Genomic DNA, 21,456 nt, shown 5'->3' with positions numbered 1-21,456 from the left:
AGAGATTAAGAATTATTCAATTATTGGCATATTGACTTCACACGCGCAAGACATTATGATTATTATTTAAACATCTGTGCTAGATTATCTTTGACTAGAATTATTATAGTCTAGATATGGTTCTAGCCTAATCTTGATGAAGATCTCACATCTAGAGAATTTAGAAATCTGAAATTAGATGAAATGATTAGCTGGACCAGATTTAAGTTTTAAAATAATTATAATGGCGGCTGAATGTAACTAAATCAGTATTTGACAAGACTGTCAAGAGTAGATCTAGATTAGTCGTGCACTAAAACCTCATCAAAACTTTATAGAATTTAGATGTATAAAATAAATGATTTTAAGCATAACAATAATACGATTTAATAACTAGTAAAAAGTTTCTAAAACTTAGAACTTGGTTGTTTGGTGTTTTATTACATATATATATAACAATAAAAATGTTTGTATTTTTTTTTGGATACCATGGAGAGAGTAGTTGGAGAGGAGAGAAAAGGAGAGAGAAGAGAGGAAAATAGATGAGGAGAGACGGAGCGAAATGAGATAGAAGAGAGGAAAATAGATGAGGAGAGAGGGAGTGAGAGGATAGAGAACAGAGAGGACGAGGAGAGAAAGAAGAGACAGGAAGGGAGGAAAAAGTGGGAGACAGGGCGGAGACAGTGAGGAGAAGGAGAAGAGGAAAAAGAGTGGATAAAATCAACACGTTACCAGTTTTACTTAGAAACTCTGTGATGTTGTATTAATCATAGGCCTTAATCTAACTCTTCACCATTGTGATGCTGTATTAATCATAGGCCTTACTATATACTCTTCACCACTGTGATGCTGTATTAATCATAGGCCTTACTCTAACTGTTCACCACTAAAGCCGTTAAAGACTGACTGACGTCATCATTGTAACCCCCTGCGGACATGACTGGCGCAAGATATTTGTTTAGTCCGGCATACTGGATGGATTTTTCCCCCCTTCCCCTTTCCCATTTTCAGCTCCTTTAATTAATCGACGGGCCGCCAAGATTGACCACTCACATGCCTGTCAAAGGGCCATCTTAATTGAATGTGAGTCAGGGAAATGATAATCTTGTCTCTTTTCTGTGCGAACGTGAATGTACGGAAGGTAAAGGAGAGACGCAGGCTTGGACATGGACGTACGGAAGGTCCAGGAGAGTCGCAGGCTTGGACATTGACGTACTCATCGATCAGAGTCAATTAATATTTGTTTTATTACTTTCTTCCAGTTTTTGTGTTCTAAATTTTATTTGTCTTCGTGTTTGTTTCCGGTAATATTTTATGTCTCTCTGGCAGCGTGTGACGTAGTATCTGGCAAATGAATTAGTTAGGAACTTTCTCGTGGTTTCATGTTCATGCAATATAAAAACAAAATATTTCTTTGGAGGAAAAAAAAAACAATTCCTGAAGGTTATAGTAAAGGTCAATGTGACCTCGAGCTGTGACATTGATACGTATCAAACCTAGTTTCAACACGTGTCTTTTTTTGTTGTTGCTGTTGTTTTGTTAACAAAGTGATATGTCTGAAGCTGTAAACACCCTCAGCTCCCCTACATCGCAAGGTCTGAAATGAGTTCTTTTACTTTTTGCTTTGGTCACTTTAACTCAAGTTAAGTGTAAATATGCAGTAAATGTTACATGTATTCTATGCATTTTTGTTTTCCAAATAAAAGCCTTTTTTTTACTATTTTGAAGGCCGAACCAAATAGACATTCCTTGCTCAAAGCGCATCTGACTAGAGAGAGACTGGACAGCCACAAAAAAATCAAAACTAAATTTGGCGGTACCTTGGCTCACTGCATCCGTTCAGGTTGCTTAAACACAGACAGTCCAGTTGGTATATATGCCAGTGACCCAGACGCCTATAAAACGTTTTGTGACTTGTTTCTACCAGTAAGTACTAGTAGATCTAGATCTTATCAGCGTATACAAGAACATGGCTGCATGAGCTTTGTAACGAAAACAAACAAACGAAATGAAAGTGATCGAACTAAAGCTTGTCTTTGATGTAGAATTAACAACCTGATTGCTGCTGTTGTAAAAGTTAGACTCTTTCCCAGGTCTCTTCCTCATGCAACCATAAAAAAAAAAAAAAAACAATTTACAAAATATCGAGCTCCGAAGTGTTCCACAAAGGCAGGTAAAAAGGCAAGTTTCAATATTTTCAGAAAGAACATTCTATCAAAGACAAATGACAGAGAAAAGTGGAGAAAAAAGGTTGACAGATCTTGTGTGGTGCCCAAGCGGTCTAGCAGACCAAAGGATAGGTGAATGTGAATGATGTGAACCTGGTCTAACTGATGTATTATAATGAGTATAATATAGTATCTAATTGATCTAATTGTTTTGTAAAGGGTCAATCTCTTATTCAAATCCTCAAAAAAATTAAAAAAAAAAAAATCCGTAAAAAAAAAAATGTCCTTTGGTTGAGTGTTTTATAGATTATAAGTAGTGCTGTAGTTCACACGATGATATGCAAACTTCTTATTAATTGTTATTTTAAATTCTGTCCAACGTATATGATTACTAAATAGATGTTTTCTCTTTAAAAAAAAATAGTAAACATTTTTTTTTTGTAAATGTGGTATAAAGTATGACATAACTTATTTAAATTAGCAATACAAATGTAAAAGAATTTTTTTTCCACAAAAAATGTAAAACTGTAGGCATAAATGTGTTACAATTTCATAACGGCCATCCTCCTCTACTTAAGATTTCTCGTGGTTGTTACTATAAATAGCAAATAGTTGTAAAAGTGGTGTATTATTATGAAAAACTGCTTGGATAAGTGATTTTAAAAATTAGATGTTTCGCTTTAAAAAAAGAAAAAAGTAGCCGTTGCATCAGAACTTTGAATGATCTAAAACATCATGATGTCCGATTTTCCTTTTCTCTTCTAGTTTCTGAGATCTAAACGGGACGAACGGACGGACAGACAGACCAACACAAAACTAATAACATCTTTTCCCCTTTCGGTGGCCGCTAAAAACACAATGCAATTGTTGTGGAACAAAAGGATGTTGTTTTTTTTTAAACCCAGCCTTTTTTTTTTATTTATAATAACAAACGAGGCCTCTGACAAGTTTTAACATATCAGCAAAATAGCAACAGCGTGTGTTTATGTACAAAGAAAATGAACATAATGCCCTTTTTCACACAGGTGGGGGTTTAAATTCTGATCAGTTAAGACGACATAACATAGCGTACATACAGCTATCAATCAATATTTTAAACCTTTTTCATTGACTAAAAATCGATTTCACAACTAGATGGAATCAACAACCAAATTAGAACGACTTCATGAATCTTTACGTGGAATTGAATGTTTGATAAGCTTCCTGCTGAGACTTGTTTCATTCATTCAATATGTTACACTGACTCTACAGTTCCAGCCCACAAGGCCTTGGGCCTAAGAAGCTCGTTCATCTACAAAATCACGTACAAATGTTGAGACGTCATCAAGATAAATTTCACCTTCAGTATTTGCCCGACAAGTACATCGACTCTTAAGTGCCTATCAGTCAACGGTGAAACAGTTCTATTTATCCATGTTCTCGAAGCCCAAAGCATGCAATGGCATTGTTTGACCAACTCGATGACGCCCTAAATTATTGACAGATTTCCAATTAGATGTTTGGCTGGATAGTCCTTTTGGAAAGGGTTTGGTAAAGCAACTTTCCCTATCAACTGTTCGTTGTTTTCTTCTAAAACCTATTTATTTATTGTTTTTATTTTTTTTTAGTTTTTTATAGTTTTTTTTAACATTGAATTAAAAGCAAAAATTGTTCTAAAAACTAAAAAAATTAAAAATAAAAAAAAAAAACACAAAATAACTAAAAGAGTTGGTGTTTGTAGACAAACTGGTATGTGCACTCTTTGAGTCGACCTTTTCGGCAAATAATGAAGGTCAATAGGAAGGTTTCAAACAATTGATTACTGCTGGCGGAGAGACACACCACACCGAACTATTAGCGTCTTTTTCATTTTAGGAACTGCTCTCTCTCTCTCTCTCTCTCTTTTTCTCTCTATTATATAAATATATAAATATATCTATATATAAATAGGAATGTATGTATGTGTGTATGTATGTATGTATGTATGTATGTATGTATGTATGTATGTATGTGTGTGTGTATTATGTATGTGTGTGTGTGTCTGTATAAAATTCCAGTTTTCCCAATTCCAAATGACGTCATCATGTCGTCTGACTTACTCCTACCGCGTGTTCTCAGTGCTTCAGTTTCAAGCTGGGATAAGAACTCTTGAGCTTGGCAAATTCGAATTTTTCTTATGCGTTTAACTTTAGAGCCGCTATGGTTGCCCTAGGGAAGCAAACCGTGTCGTCTTAATGTGATGATTTACCGGGGGACTAGCTATTGATAGAGCACAAATGTTTGCATGCAATTTTGTGATAGTATTATGTATTGAAAGGAAATGTGTAGAAGCTCTTTCTTTTGAAGTACTGTATTTACTTGCCCTTGGGTCAGTAGTTAATATAAATATGTCCAGGTAACAAAACCGGACTTGTAGGTGTTCGACTACACCGATGGACGTTATACACACGCTAGGTTCACGTTAAACGTTGTAATAATCTGAAAGTTTTCAGGGCTTTCAGTATAGTGTGAGGTTCGACACCCCCGACTCGAGCAGAGTTGTATTTACTGAGCGCCTAAATGCAGCACGGAAAAACCTTCTCCCATATACCCCCCCCCACACACACACCCAACTTGTCCTCAAATGAGATTGGAACATAGCCCAATGAAAGTAGAGCTATATAAAAGCTACACTTGTTTATTCAATGAACGGCAACACAAAACATATGCATCTTATTCATTTTGGTTTTAACAGAATTAGCTTGTTAATGCTTTTGAAAAATATATAATATAATTAATATTTGAAATGTGAATTTCTCATAACAAAACAAAATATAATGGTAAGTCAAACACAGGTTATTGCAGTTTACCTTTCAAAGCTACCTGTCCATGAGGCAGATGGTGCAAAGTGTTTGTTTTTATTGTTTTCGGCTTACGAGGATGTAACATGGCTAGAACAACATGACCAATTGCTTTCCCCAGAGAATTAAGGACTGATTGATAATGTTACATCCTGTCACGAATCGATAGAATGAGCTCATTCTACTTTACTCTAGGGTTAAGGTCAAAGAATATCACAGAGTAAGCAGATGTTAATTAAAATTAACCAATCAGAGAAAGAGGTCAGGAAAAAAAAAGTCGCGAACATAAGTTTTAGTTTTTAGAAGGTGAGAGCTAATAGAAATATTTGGAATAGAAATTTCTAGGATTCTAAAAAAAAGACAATTTTAAAAAAGGTGTACACTGGTGGCAAGTTAGTTAGTCGAGGTCCTTGAGCAAATGCGGGTCCTACGAGTTGTTGAGATTCAAGTTAAAGAAAGTTCAGTTGTATCAGTGTAACGTTGTATCAGTCTAACGTTGTATCAGTCTAACGTTGTATCAGTATAAAGTTGTATCAGTCTAACGTTGTATAGCTATAAAGTTGTATCAGTCTAACGTTGTATAGCTATAAAGTTGTATAAGCATAAAGTTGTATCAGTATAAAGTTGTATCAGTATAAAGTTGTGTCAGTACTAAGTAGTATCAGTATAAGTATGTATCAGTACTAAGTTGTATCAGTATAAAGTTGTAACAGTATAAATTTGTATAAAGTTGTATCAGTATAAAGATGTATCAATATAAAGTTTATCAGTATAAAGTTGTATCAGAACTAAGTTGTATCAGCATAAAGTTGTATCAGTATAAAGTTGTATCAGCATAAAGTTGTATCCGTATAAAGTTGTATAAAGTTGTATCAGTGTAAAGTTGTATCAGTATAAGGCTATATCATTCTGAAGTTGTATCAGTATAAAGTTGTATCAGTCTAAATTTGTATCAGTACAAAGTTGTATTAATATAAAGTTGTAGCAGTCTAAAATGTATCAGTCTAAAGTTGTATCAGTACAAAGTTGTATCAGTCTAAAATGGCATCAGTATAACTACAGTCTAACTAAGAAACATTAGTTTGTGTTTTTTTTTACTTCAGTGTATTTGCAAGAATGTTATGTCAAGTTAAGGATGAATTGAGCATTTACGAATTGTTTCAATTTGATGAATTTAATGTGTTTGAAGCTCATTACAGAAAAAAAAAAGAATGCAGACGTTTCTTCAGTGTGTTCAATTCCCGGCTAGCAATACTGTTTGTGCCATTGACTATACACAAAGAAAAATAAGCAGTGTACCGTCAACGCAATCCTAAACATAAAATCGTCACACTATTGGCACTAAAAAAATATTCCAAATCCTAAAATCTTTACCAGGATTCGAACCCTCGGTGCAGAGGATTTACCCTATTGCACTTCACTAGAAACATTCATATGTCCATGCAATTCACCATACTCTTCATCTTTTATTTCTACGGAAAGGAAATAGAATTAAATTTTTAAAAAGTTACCCTCAGATTATCAATTAACATGAAGTTAATTCCGCCACAAATTATCAGAGATTATCATGAGATTAATCTCTCCAGAGATTATCAAAGATTAATAAGATGATTATCTGTCCTAAGATTATCAAAAAGTTATTGTTACAGATTACAGTAGTTACGCTGAGAAAGTCAATGGTAGTCAAACTGAATTTCCATTTGTTGGGCTAATAAAAATTATCTAATCTAATCTGAATTCCTCCTTAATTTACAAAATATTATCACGATGTTTATCCCTCCTCAGATTATCAAAGATTATCATGAGGTTAATGAGGTGAATCACTCGTCTAAAGACTTTGGCGCGAAATCGATCATACAAGAGATTTTTGAGCTGGACAATGATCGTATTGAGTCCACGAGGGTCAGCGTCGCCAGAAGTCTTGAGGGACTTCCGTTTCCGCCACTGCTGACTCTAGAGAAAAGGTATTACGTTTGTTGAGGTTCTGGTTTTTATTGTATCTGTGGGGCTCTGATTAGGAAAGAGAACCAGGGCAATACATTAATGTCTCTTTCTAAAGCACTCTCATGTGTTGTTTAGCTTTCAATCTAGTTATCTATCTCAGACATTTTTTTACTTTAACTCTCTCTCTCTCTTTCTCTCTCTCTGTGTTACTTTCTCTTCACTCTATTTCTGTCTCTGACTCATGCTCCTCTCTCTCTCCCCACCCCTCTGTATTCCTCTCTGTTACTTTCTATTTAATCTCTTTGTTTCACTCTCACTCTTTCTCCTCTCTCCCTCAATCTCTCTCTATCTCTCTTCCTCTCTGTTTTTTCTTGTTGATATTCCCTTTTAATGTTAGAATGTGAAATGTATCTCGGAGAACCATACAAATATACTATTACACGAGTAGGCTAATGGAATGAATTTAAAACAACGTTGAATGCATCAAACTCCTTGTTGTTTTTTCTAGCAATGAATTATTGTATTTCTTTTTTTTTTTAATAAACCTGACACACACACACACACACACACACACACACAGACATGTGTAAAAACTGAATCATAAAATAGAGTGGTCCATCATTATATAGATTCTTAATGTCGGGATGTTAGGAAACCCCTAAGTCCACCCAAACGAAACAGATGACCGTAACACCATCTGCCCCATAGATAACAAGGTGTGTAATGGGTACTTTACTTTTGACAAACTTTATATCAACTCACTCTGTCTGTCTGTCTGTCAGTCTGTCTGGTCATTGTTTGTGCACGTTAGCTCTCCCAAACCCATGCTCGGATAAAGTTGAAACTTTGCACCAATATTCATTGGCAAAGACAAGATATGAATTGTTGCATGTGCGGAATTCTTCACCTTAGATAAGTTTTTTTGTTGTTGTTTGTTTTTTTTTTCAAAAAGAAAATTTCACATTTTGCTTGTTACTTACTAGCATCGCTTGGCTGTCTTTTAACCTGTAGACAAAAATCTTCCTCTAGAATGGACAATGTTGTTCTGATGCAGCAACTATTAGACTGGACACTAGTTCAAGACGTAAGGGAAGTCAATTAAAGCGTCTTTTTCAGAGTAACAATCTTTTCTGTTTCGAATGGAATAATTACTTCCAAATTAATCATAATAAAAATTGTTCTTACTATTAAGCTGATTTAGATAATAATAAAAAAAAAACAACATCCGCCATGGAATACAATTTCTAGATCCACATATCATTCATTTGCTCTGAATAGTTTATACCATTCTCAAGTAGAAATGCGTTTATTTCAATAAACAGTAAATCGTAACATCTAAAGCATTTCTTTTCGACAACCAAGGGACATTGTTGTGCAGCAGAAAGCCTGCTTGTTCACTATCTCAATCAGAAATTCTTTAACTTGGTTTTATCTTCCTCTTCATGGCCTATCCCATTACTTTGTGCATCTCTTTAAGCAACTGTCTGCGCAAGTTGTGTTGGCTCCCAATGGACAATACAGTAGTCTTATGTATCACGTGATCATGGTCGTCTTTCTTAAATAGCGACAAACATTTGCTTATTTACTTCACGCATGGTCCTTTGAGTGGCGATTTTATGACATACCACGGGTTTCTATTTAGTGGAGATACAAACTCACCCAAGAGCTGCATGCACGCCCCCCCCCCTTCCCCGTGTCACCCAACCGAGCAAATAATGTCAAATGGTAAATGTTAACAGATACATTTTCTACTAATGTACCTATATATATTTGTGTGTTAAATCAATACCCACAGATAATGATACTCCACTATATCTGTCAGGTGGGTTTAGTCGCTTAAGTAGGGTATGATATGATGGTCCCGTATCCCCAGCCTGAACAGAGTAACACAAGAACCTAAAGATAATGGCATGTAAAATACGAACATCGGATAACAGTTATTCAACTACACAGTTAGTGAATAACAACAGTTTTCAATATGAACAATATTTAATAATAATTAATTATAAGTTACCAACATATTTACATATACATCACTATCATTGAAGTCATCATTGAATTAATAATTAGTCTAATATCACGCCAATAAATTTACATAACACACCTTCACGCTCACACTCCATCTCGGCGCCCAACGTAACCTCAACTCCCTACACCTCAACAACAATAGTTACTGCACAGCTCCAGGGGCGGAAAGGCGACACACTTTCCCATAGCCCAAAGCCTAACACCCTGAAACGAAAAGAAAACCTAGATCTAGCGATGCCGCTACAAGAAAGAACTTTTCAATAGCGACACCCGTACCGAAAGATCAGCCTACTTAATAAAACTATATACTTACGTACCCTTACAAGGGGGAAACAAACAACCAGCTACCTAGCTCACAAAAGAAGCTCTCTCTCTTGCGGGAACTAAGGATGACGTAAACACACACACACACACACACACACAATATTCTAGGCAACAAAACGCACTTAAAAGAAACTACTTCCTATACGCTAAAGCACCAATATTAAATGTAAAGAAAACTTCACGCGCGCACGACAATATCCGTATTATTTTAGCTTTTGAAAAATCTGCCCGTTTTCTATATGCTAGGACAAATTTGTACAAATGCTCCTTCTTCCCTAATGCTATTAGAGCATGAAATGGGTTGCCTGAGCTAGCCAGGAAAACCAGTGACTTGGTAGAATTTAGGTCATTGGTTAATATGCATGAGTAAATGCATGAGGCGTAAGACGTAATCATCCTCTTTTTTGAAGAAACGTCTGTATTATATAAGATAAGATAAGATAAGATAACGCTTGTGTTTGAAACGTTCACACGTCCCATACCAAAAAAAGTTAATAAATTATAATCCTTGACTGCTTACTGCGCTAGGCACACAATGGAGCAGTGATGCCCAACCTAATTCGACATGTGGGCCATTTTAATTTCCAACACTCGTATCGCGGGCCACAAGACCGAAAAGTTACAAAAAACGAAATGAAATCGATCTGAAACTATTTGATAAGAAACTTATAAATAATTAAAGAGACATTGGAAGATTATTTTTTTTTACGCATCGAAAAATGGCTTCATTTCTCTACTTAAAATGTGAGCAACTTTGTAGCTAGTTTTACCACCAACTCATTTTCTTGTTTCTTTTTTAAAATGTTCCCTTAGATCCTCCAAGCTCTGGGCGTAGTTTAGCAACCTTTTATTCACGGTTCAAACCATGAATGCCGCCATATTTGTTTGCTTATGAGTTATAAATATTGTTTAAACAGCCACAATGTCTTTATAAATTAAATATATTGGCTTATTATCATGTTCCACAAAAAAAAAGTAAAGATCTGTTCACTTTCCCTGCTTGATTCTACATTCAGAGTCCCATTTCAGAAACGTGCAAGTGTTAAAAATTAATAGTGGGGGCCCTAGCGTAAGAAAAGTTTCATTTTTCAGCCTTTTTTTTATGAAGGGGGGATTTTCTACAGTAGTGCTGAAGTTTCGGCGGGCCGGATAGAACAGCATCGCGGGCCGGATGTATCCCGCGGGCCGTATTTTGGGCATCACTGCTATTGAGGATCGCATGCGATTCCGCAAGCTGCAATTTGAATAAAAGAGGCCAAGTGCCAACACGTACATTCGATTATTCTGACGTTGAGTGGCCAAGAATTGTACAATTTTGACAAATATGAGACCGTTGTTTGTGGTTAACTAAGTTTTCTTTCACTATACAAATTATTAAAACATTATGGGAATATACATGGCGTTTTTAATTTAAATGCTTATAAGCATTTACTATGTTAAGTTATTTTTTTAAATATTCATAATTGATTAAAAAAAAACAGAATCTTGCGGAATAACAAAAGTATCTATTGCACTTCATACGTAGTGGGTGTAATCAAACGGGACCTCAAAGCAGTGCACGTGATGTTAACAACTAAGGAAGGCCTAACCCTAGACCCCAATATGATGAGAGAGATGGTGACCAAGAAACCTTTAGACAGCGTAAAAGCATTGGCCTTATCCCTGGAAGCAAAGAAGAAAAGAGTGTCAAACGAAAAATAGCTGGCTCCTCTATCTTTCTACAAGATGAACTAAAGTCTTTCTACAAGATGAACTAAAGTCTTTCTACAAGATGAACTAAAGTCTTTCTACAAGATGAACTAAAGTCTTTCTACAAGATGAACTAAAGTCTTTCTACAGGATGAACCAACGTCTTTCAACGAGATGAACTAAAGTCTTTCTACAAGATGAACTAAAGTCTTTCTACAAGATGAACTAAAGTCTTTCTACAAGATGAACTAAAGTCTTTCTACAAGATGAACCAACGTCGTTCTACAAGATGAACTAAAGTCTTTCTACAAAATGAACTAAAGTCTTTCTACAAGATGAACTAAAGTCTTTCTACAAGATGAACCAACGTCGTTCTACAAGATGAACTAAAGTCTTTCTACAAGATGAACTAAAGTCTTTCTACAAGATGAACTAAAGTCTTTCTACAAGATTAACTAAAGACTTTCTACAAGATGAACTAAAGTCTTTCTACAAGATGAACCAACGTCGTTCTACAAGATGAACTAAAGTCTTTCTACAAGATGAACCAACGTCGTTCAACGAGATGAACTAAAGTCTTTCTACAAGATGAACCAACGTCGTTCTACAAGATGAACCAAAGTCTTTCTACAAGATGAACTAAAGTCTTTCTACAAGATGAACTAAAGTCTTTCTACAGGATGAACCAACGTCTTTCAACGAGATGAACTAAAGTCTTTCTACAAGATGAACTAAAGTCTTTCTACAAGATGAACTAAAGTCTTTCTACAAGATGAACTAAAGTCTTTCTACAAGATGAACTAAAGTCTTTCTACAAGATGAACTAAAGTCTTTCTACAAGATGAACTAAAGTCTTTCTACAGGATGAACCAACGTCTTTCAACGAGATGAACTAAAGTCTTTCTACAAGATGAACTAAAGTCTTTCTACAAGATGAACTAAAGTCTTTCTACAAGATGAACTAAAGTCTTTCTACAAGATGAACTAAAGTCTTTCTACAAGATGAACTAAAGTCTTTCTACAAGATGAACTAAAGTCTTTCTACAAGATGAACCAACGTCGTTCTACAAGATGAACTAAAGTCTTTCTACAAGATGAACTAAAGTCTTTCTACAAGATGAACTAAAGTCTTTCTACAAGATGAACCAACGTCGTTCTACAAGATGAACTAAAGTCTTTCAACGAGATGAACTAAAGTCTTTCTACAAGATGAACCAACGTCGTTCTACAAGATGAACTAAAGTCTTTCTACAAAATGAACTAAAGTCTTTCTACAAGATGAACTAAAGTCTTTCTACAAGATGAACCAACGTCGTTCTACAAGATGAACTAAAGTCTTTCTACAAGATGAACTAAAGTCTTTCTACAAGATGAACTAAAGTCTTTCTACAAGATTAACTAAAGTCTTTCTACAAGATGAACTAAAGTCTTTCTACAAGATGAACCAACGTCGTTCTACAAGATGAACTAAAGTCTTTCTACAAGATGAACCAACGTCGTTCAACGAGATGAACTAAAGTCTTTCTACAAGATGAACCAACGTCGTTCTACAAGATGAACCAAAGTCTTTCTACAAGATGAACTAAAGTCTTTCTACAAGATGAACTAAAGTCTTTCTACAGGATGAACCAACGTCTTTCAACGAGATGAACTAAAGTCTTTCTACAAGATGAACTAAAGTCTTTCTACAAGATGAACTAAAGTCTTTCTACAAGATGAACCAACGTCGTTCTACAAGATGAACTAAAGTCTTTCTACAAGATGAACTAAAGTCTTTCTACAAGATGAACTAAAGTCTTTCTACAAGATGAACTAAAGTCTTTCTACAAGATGAACCAACGTCGTTCTACAAGATGAACTAAAGTCTGTCTACAAGATGAACCAACGTCGTTCTACAAGATGAACTAAAGTCTTTCTACAAGATGAACTAAAGTCTTTCTACAAGATGAACCAACGTCGTTCTACAAGATGAACTAAAGTCTGTCTACAAGATGAACCAACGTCGTTCTACAAGATGAACTAAAGTCTTTCTACAAGATGAACTAAAGTCTTTCTACAAGATGAACTAAAGTCTTTCTACAAGATGAACTAAAGTCTTTCTACAAGATGAACTAAAGTCTTTCTACAAGATGAACCAACGTCGTTCTACAAGATGAACTAAAGTCTTTCTACAAGATGAACTAAAGTCTTTCTACAAGATGAACTAAAGTCTTTCTACAAGATGAACTAAAGTCTTTCTACAAGATGAACTAAAGTCTTTCTACAAGATGAACTAAAGTCTTTCTACAAGATGAACTAAAGTCTTTCTACAAGATGAACCAACGTCGTTCTACAAGATGAACTAAAGTTTTTCTACAAGATGAACTAAAGTCTTTCTACAAGATGAACCAACGTCGTTCTACAAGATGAACTAAAGTCTTTCTACAAGATGAACTAAAGTCTTTCTACAAGATGAACTAAAGTCTTTCTACAAGATGAACTAAAGTCTTTCTACAAGATGAACTAAAGTCTTTCTACAAGATGAACCAACGTCGTTCTACAAGATGAACTAAAGTCTGTCTACAAGATGAACCAACGTCGTTCTACAAGATGAACTAAAGTCTTTCTACAAGATGAACTAAAGTCTTTCTACAAGATGAACCAACGTCGTTCTACAAGATGAATTAAAGTCTTTCTTCGAAATGAACCAACGTCGTTCAACGAGATGAACTAAAGTCTTTCTACAAGATGAACCAACGTCTTTCTACAAGATGAACCAACGTCTTTCTACAAGATGAACCAACGTCGTTCTACAAGATGAACCAAAGTCTTTCTACAAGATGAACCAACGTCTTTCTACAAGATGAACCAACGTCTTTCTACAAGATGAACCAACGTCTTTCTACAAGATGAACCAACGTCGTTCTACAAGATGAACCAACGTCGTTCTACAAGATGAACCAAAAGCGCTCTACGAGACGAATCGATGTCTTTCTACGAGATGAATCAAAGTCGTTCTACGAGATGAACCAAAGTCGTTCTACGAATGAAGGAGGCCAAGTGCCAACACGTACGTTCGATTATTCTGACGTTGACTGAGCCTGATAAAAGCAACCTTTAATTTTCTGCGATCTCTAAGAGTGGACAACTATGACTAAAGGACAGAAATACAGACAGACAAATGTTACCATGCTTATTTGTAAAGTAAATAAGTTATTCCCAACTCAGGAGAGGATTGAATCAATTTGGTTTGAAACTTTTTGTTTTCCACCAGGGAAAAGCTAGAGAACATGTCTAAGGCTGCTCTCAGGGAACTTAGAGGTGAACTAATGGGCGCCTATTTTTCATTGGCTACCCTGACTCCTGTTATGACAAAGAGGCTAGATAGACGTAATCTTTTGTTTACCAATAACGACAGGTAAATAGTTACACCTTAGTTCACTTAATAGTTCTGCAGTAATGTCCCAGACAATCAGCTCCCCACGAGCTTAGCTTATAGACATGTTCAAGTAGACAGGTGCTCGTGTCAGAAGTCATTTGTATTTAGACACTATTTAAAACAACAACAACGTTATTATGCTGTTTATTGTGAAATCATCTTGAAATATAGAAGACTAGGATTAAACCACCGGCTACACCCGGTATATTGACGTTGTACTTTATTGAGTCCGTCAATCCATCTTTGCTTATTTATGATTTGTTCTCGAGTTCAAAGTGAGATGTCACCTAAAACTTTTGATACCAAAGTTTTGTTACAATTTATAGGGAAGAAAACCCCCTTAAAATAAATATATATGGGACATATGAAACTTCAAAACAGAATATACACAAATGTTAACATTTATGAAAGAATACATCATTGTATATAATATGTCAAATCTAAACTTCTGAATTAAAACAGGAAGATATCCTTTGTAATAAAAGTTTAAATACAAACCTTTTGAAAAGCATGAAGATCAACACTTGTATTCAATTGAAACTTATATAAAGGCATTTAGATCTACACTTGTATTAAATAGAATCACATATAATTGCATGTAGATCTAAACTTAAATTCAAGCTATTTGAAATATAGAGCCCCTTTGATGCACTTTTCAAGTCTGCCTCTTTCAAATCCAAATATTAAATGTTGGTGTTCAATATTGCTTTGTTAGCCCTTTGCTATAGTTTGTGTTTCCTATACATAATTCATATATCCTATAGGTATATTCTGCCTTACAAGCAATGCTTTTTTGTACATTGAACGAAATCCATTCTACTACGGCTATCTTTAAAAATCAGGTTCTTGGAGGCAGCCGGGGCTTACAAACAATGGCCAGACGCGCGTGGGATTTATTGCAACGAAAACAAGACCTTCGTGGCCTGGGTCAACGAGTCGGATCACCTCCGGCTAATCTCCCAGGCGCCCGGTGGTGACCTCAAGAAGGCCTATCTTAAGCTGGTCAATGGCGTGAAACAGTTAGAGAACAACGGGCTCAGATTTGTCTGGAAGGAAAACTTAGGGTAAGTGGTCATTTGTATATTTGGTCAGTGTACATCCACCAAATGGTCAAGACCATTTATAGCTCGTTTAACTCCTAGGATTTGTTTGAATATTGATAGGAAGGGAAAAGGATACGCCATTCTTGGGTATTAAACTAAGGTAAAGCTCCCCCTTCATACCTTGCTATCTCTAGGGCAGATGATGTTAAGATGATGTATTAATTTGTCCAAAGGTCAACGAGCAGGGTATTATGTGGCCAGCACAACGACCAACTGCCTTTACTTTTTCCAACTAAAGTCTAGTACCCATAAGAGTTGGGTGGGCTGAGAGACGCCATATGAATCCCGAAATTCAAAATCTCAGTCATCACCAAAATTCGAAACCAGAACCCCAGGTTCGGAAGCCAAGGGCTACTGCTCCCCAATTGTGGGGTATTAGGATCCAGTATTTGCCCCATGTTGTTGACCATCGTCGACTTGTACTAAACTGCTGGTAGACAACAAAACCGCTTTAGGTGTCTTATATCTTAAATACTAAAACGTGAAATAACTTGAGTAACATCTTTGTAAACAATACTAAATAAACGTTCCATTACAATAGAGACTTAAATAAAGTTAATATGAGATAAAATAAATGTACTACACTTAATAATATTTTTTCTAACAAAATCTAACTCACTGCAATAACACAACCTTTCAATCTCTCGTTCTGGAGTCTTCTGTCCTAAGACCAGGTAACGACAATGCCAGCTATGTTGCATCATTCACAACCAATCGCTAACCTCATCCCACCGTCTCCATAGAAACACACATACACACACACACTCCATAACACCCCACTCCCCAAAGAAAAGGAGACTGGGTATACAAAATGTGGAGATAATAATCATAATGGGTTAATAATTTACATTGTCTATACTATTTATGGATAATTTTAACTAGTTATTACATTGTGTCGTCCCTTTAGGCCCAGTCGTGGTCCAATCTAGGATGAAACGTTTGTAGCAGATCTACTATTTCTAACGAAATCTAAGAATCTTTTGAAATAAAAATGGAGTGGAAGTTTTTTTTTTAGCGTTTCCAGTTCAATACCTTCCTGCTCAACTTTGTTTTGCAATCCAAAAGAGTATGGTGATCTTAAAACAATTATTTCCTTACCTGTCACAGAGTGGTACTGCTACAGACTTAACTTCAGAACTAAGTAACATTAGTAAATCCCTTCTTGGTTCTCTTAATGAGACTTGAACGAATCCTGTTTTCTTTAATAGATCTCGACCCTGGCAGCGCCAGAGAATTGGAAGCACGTTGTATAAGTACAGTAGTGTTAGGGTTAATGTGAAAAGCGAATTAATATTCATTCTCTGACACTGCAAGGGTCAAATTTCTCTAAAGAGAAACAAAATTCATTGTAGTACCTTTAACAATGTCCACGGATAAATATTAATGTGGCAGGTAATCCTCTTGGGCATCCTTATAGCTTCGAATGTGTTTGCGAGTTCAGTGGACATTATTCCTTCGTTTGATGAACAACAAGGCGTATTGTTTCTAGATATAACTTCCATAGTTGGTGAGGCCTATGTGAGCCAGCCGCTTCTATTTTAATAGGTTAGTATGTCGTCTTGGGGGATGAGTCCAAATTCAGGTCGTTCCCTTTATATATATATTCTTTTAAAAAGCGAATACGTTAAAAAAAAATCACCCAGATATGTCTTTCTCCTCCCCCTTCCCGTGTTTTTGATTGGTCTATCCAAATGACAGGATCACAGCATACTGAGAAAGCTTGAAATAGCGCTCAACAAAATAGATAGGTCAAAATAATGTAACGAATGTCACTATCCAGGCCCTCTGTTAACTGAACCACACGACACCAACAACTTAAAGAACTCAGGGCTCCAAAACAACTTAAAGGTTTAATGTCAAATAATTGCAGCCAATACTGTACAATTGGTAACACGTAACACAGACTGTACAAATAGTTCTTCGTTAACACCGTACCGACGTATCAACTCTTGCACTGGCCTCTCCCTCTCGTCCTGTGCTTGCACTGGGTTCAACAGTTCAGGACTGACTTCACACACTGGGCTCGTTGTGTCGGACTCGATCACAGACCAAGACCAACGTCTCGATTGTGCTTGACAGTACTCTGCAACGAACCACACCGCTGAACCACACTGAACTGTGCTATAGTCGACCGGACTGTATTGAACCGGACTGTAGTGAACCCTCTTGACTGACACCTACGCTCTTTATTTAGGGTCCTAGCTGGCCTTCTAGAACCGGACGGAAGATCGCTCGACCCTTCTAGTAATCACTTGACGACATCCCCCGTGATGCTCCTGAGCACTATTCGCACAACAGAACCTTCCCGAACTGACTTGGCTGACCGTCGTAACTTGTCACGGTTGACCGCTCGTCTAGCGCTGGCCTGTGGCGATTTGCGTTGGCTGTCTACACACACCACTATCACCATCTGTGTCACCACCAGGTTTATTACAATATTTCTAATCGCACAGATTTTTTGTTGTTGGTCTAGATCAGGGGTGGGCAACCTTTTTGGATCGAGGGCCGCATTTCTTTAAATTTGGGAATGGCGGGACGCATATGCATATACAACTTAGAAAGATACTCTAGCTAACTTTTAATTCATAGTTACACTGTATTATATTCACGTTTCTTTTTTTCCACACTTCACGTTAAGGACTTACAAGAAGAGGTAGCAATTTCTGAAATCAATTAATAATTTTTTTTATTGCTGTTGTCTTTTTATATTACAATAACTAATATACACTAATATACAGTTGTACTTAATGTGCAGTATTTTACTCGTGCATAATGTTCCGGAACTGTGGAACTAGCTTACTAGTTGTTACCCTTGTGACTGCTGTCAAATTACAGTCAGTCAAAATCGACCAGTAATTATACTTGTTTAGTTTCCCCCCACCCAAAATATAATGCTTGTTCACTGGATGAGACAATATATGTTCCGGAAGTTAAATTTCGGGACGAGCGAAACTTGCCCTTTTGGTGCATCACCAGAGAATGCTGACCATGTCCTTCAATTGTGCATACTAAATCAGAGACCCGAACAGGACTCTGACCCCAAAGCCCTCCTATAGAACCAAAACTATTCGGAGAACTGCCTGATATGGAAAACATTGCGCGGTTCATCTTAAATACTTTTCTGAACCCTCCAACATGTAAAATGAGAACAAAGAAGAAGAAGAACAGATGAATGTGTACTCAAATAATGTGAACAGAAGCACATTTTTTAAAATGTTGACATACAGCTTCTGGCACTCATAAGACTCCTGTGGAAGTACTGACTGGAAATTCTCTTTGCTCGGAGTTATGTCCTCTGGAGCTAAATCAGCTTCTGCGCTAAATGGTGAGCTAATGGTATTGGAAACAGGTTCTTGCTTTTATAAATTGCAAAATTAAGGGATCTAAATAAGTGTTGTACTTTTAACAATTTCACTAGAAATAATTTCACCTTTCTGCAAAGGAAAATGACAAAGCCTGTTTTCTTTTTGCTTGCTTGTAGAGATGGGAAGGCATTGTTTGAAAAGATTTAACATCCATTTACATTTCATATGCAAAAAGCTCATTGCAATGGCAATTATGAAACATGAAATCTGTCTTCCACGCTTCATTAGAAATATTGGTAACAAGGTCACAGTCAGTGTCCTTTAAGTAACATAACAATTTATTCCTGGAGATTTTACATTGTTCTCATTTGCCATACCCATGCAATGGACATATTGAATTAGTTTGATCATTACCGAAACTACTTGTGGTTGATCGTTTCCCATTCTGATAATTTTGATTATTATTACATATCTGGCTACTTAAAAGTTTAAATTTTATGAAGCTTTGTGCAAACTTTCCTGTTTAAAGATTATGGTTGGGATATAAAAAAAACACACCATTTTACTCAGTCAAAGATCGAGCTCCACCAGTTGTCACCCTTGCCATCTTGTTCCAAGCATACTCAACATTCAACACAGTTCTTCATAGCATTGAATAAATACTGATCAGAGATTGTGTCTTGAATTGAGTGTATTGATGTATAGCCAATAAGCATAGTCTTCGTTTGCTTGAAACTTTTTATAATGACAGTTTCAATAATTTATATTTTTATTATTTTTAATATATTTGCATTTTTATAAGTATATACAGTGGGCACACCTGACTTCTGTAGGTGTCGGCGGGCCGCATAAAACACTCCGGCGGGCCGCATGTGGCCCGCGGTCCGTAATTTGCCCACCCCTGGTCTAGATCTATTACAGATTTAATGACATGACTGACCCAAACTGATTGATACAACTACACTTCGTATCAGCTTTTTTTTTTAAAAAGTGTTGTTTTTTTTTGTTTCTTGTTATTTATTATTCACAACACAAGCCAATTGGACAAAGCAAACCAATGTTACAAAACTAACCAATGGACCTCATTCACCAATCGTAAACAAACAACATTTATTAAAGTGATAATATTGATAAAACAATGAAAAAAAAATGTCACGTGACAGCATGTGTGTATTACGTAATTAGTATAGAAGAGATAGAGATTCACGTGGCTAAATGTTGTTTGTTTATGATTGGTGAATGAGGTCCATTTGACAAAATGTCATTAGCATTATTATATTTGTAAACTTTGATATTTATAGTAGAGGCAGTAGAGGTATCGACTTTATTATCTTTATAAACTTTGATAGCTTTAGTAGAGGTATTTATTATCTTTATAAACTTTGATATCTTTAGTAGAGGTATTTATTATCTTTATAAACTTTGATATCTTTAGTAGAGATATTTATTATCTTTATAAACTTTGATATCTTTAGTAGAGGTATTTATTATCTTTATAAACTTTGATATCTTTAGTAGAGGTATCGACTTTATTATTATTTTAAATTTTTTTTTCCTTCTTGGTAAAAAAAACCTTTGACCTTCGGATCTGTCATGGACTTGTTCATGAAATGCAGGAGGGGGGTACCTCATTTTTATAATTATGTACCGGCTCACTGAAGGCATAGTTTCAGGTCATACATTTCTCATTGAAACCAGTTCAATTCTTTTCATCTAGTTCTTGGAAGAAACTGGGTTTATTTTGAGAATTAAGGCAAGCATTTACTGAAGGTAGCTTTTATAATTTGATGACCGCATTGACTGAACTGTCAGTGTAGATAAATTGTCTTTTTTATATTATAATGCGGATCTACTAGTACTAATAATTTTTGCACTGTTATTTTAGTTCAATTTCATGTTGTTGTTGTTTTTTTGTAACTTTTTAATTAAGAAATTTGAAATACATTTCCAGTGGTCGGTGTGTAAAATTTCTAAGATTTTCGCAAATAAAACGTCAAAAATTCTGGACTTGGTTCTGGTTTGGCTTTTATCCATAGTGATACATCACAGAGGCTGAGAAATGAAATTCTGATGTGGCTCATAGTGCCCCAGGCTTCCTTGGACCCTTGGCCAAAAGCACATAGCGAGTATCTAATCAATAAGTATGACAGTTAACCAAGCCTTGCACAATTACGTCCCCTTCCTATTTCCCGCCCTTCCCCTCCCCCCCCCCCCCGGCATAATAAGATAATAAATGTTCGGCTTGGAGAGATTGCATCAATAAGGAATGATGCAAGCAGGAAATATTGGTTTGATTATTTAGGGTGGAGAGCAAAATAAGAAAAGGTGTTGTTTTTTTAAATATAATTACTCGGTTAATTTTGACCACACTAATATACTTACTTACGTACTTATGAGGTCCTCCCGCTCCGTTCGGCGCATTGGGCGGCAAGCTGTCTCCACAACGATTTGTCACTGGCAATGTCTGAAGCCTCCTCCCACCTGGTGTCCAATGTTCTGAGGTCCTCCATGAAGGTGTGGTGCCAAGTTATACGAGGACGTCCCTGTTTGCGCTTTCCTCGTATTGGCCTCCATGTCATCGCAACTCTTGGTATGCGTAGTTCATTTTGTCGTAGAACATGTCCCGCAAACCTCCTGCAACGTTCAGTCACAACCTCACCAAGTGTTCGACTCCCAATT

General features: G+C 36.1%; 1 protein-coding gene across 1 annotated transcript in view; it reads left to right on the top strand.

Annotated features, from left to right (window-relative positions):
- LOC106070807 (arginine kinase Oct f 2-like) overlaps positions 1-20,931 on the top strand; it is a 21,122-nt gene extending 191 nt beyond the window's left edge. Inside the window, exons 2-6 of the mRNA XM_056039337.1 lie at positions 1,708-1,905; positions 6,752-6,930; positions 14,205-14,348; positions 15,212-15,433; positions 20,814-20,931. Of these exons, the coding sequence (XP_055895312.1) occupies positions 1,708-1,905; positions 6,752-6,930; positions 14,205-14,348; positions 15,212-15,433; positions 20,814-20,931 (861 nt within the window). The remainder of the gene's footprint in view (positions 1-1,707; positions 1,906-6,751; positions 6,931-14,204; positions 14,349-15,211; positions 15,434-20,813) is intronic.
- Positions 20,932-21,456: the final 525 nt, after the last annotated feature.

Source organism: Biomphalaria glabrata, chromosome 8, assembly GCF_947242115.1.
Source record: "Biomphalaria glabrata chromosome 8, xgBioGlab47.1, whole genome shotgun sequence".
Classification (NCBI taxonomy): Eukaryota; Metazoa; Mollusca; class Gastropoda; family Planorbidae; genus Biomphalaria; species Biomphalaria glabrata.
This window is presented reverse-complemented; position numbering and strand designations above follow the sequence as displayed.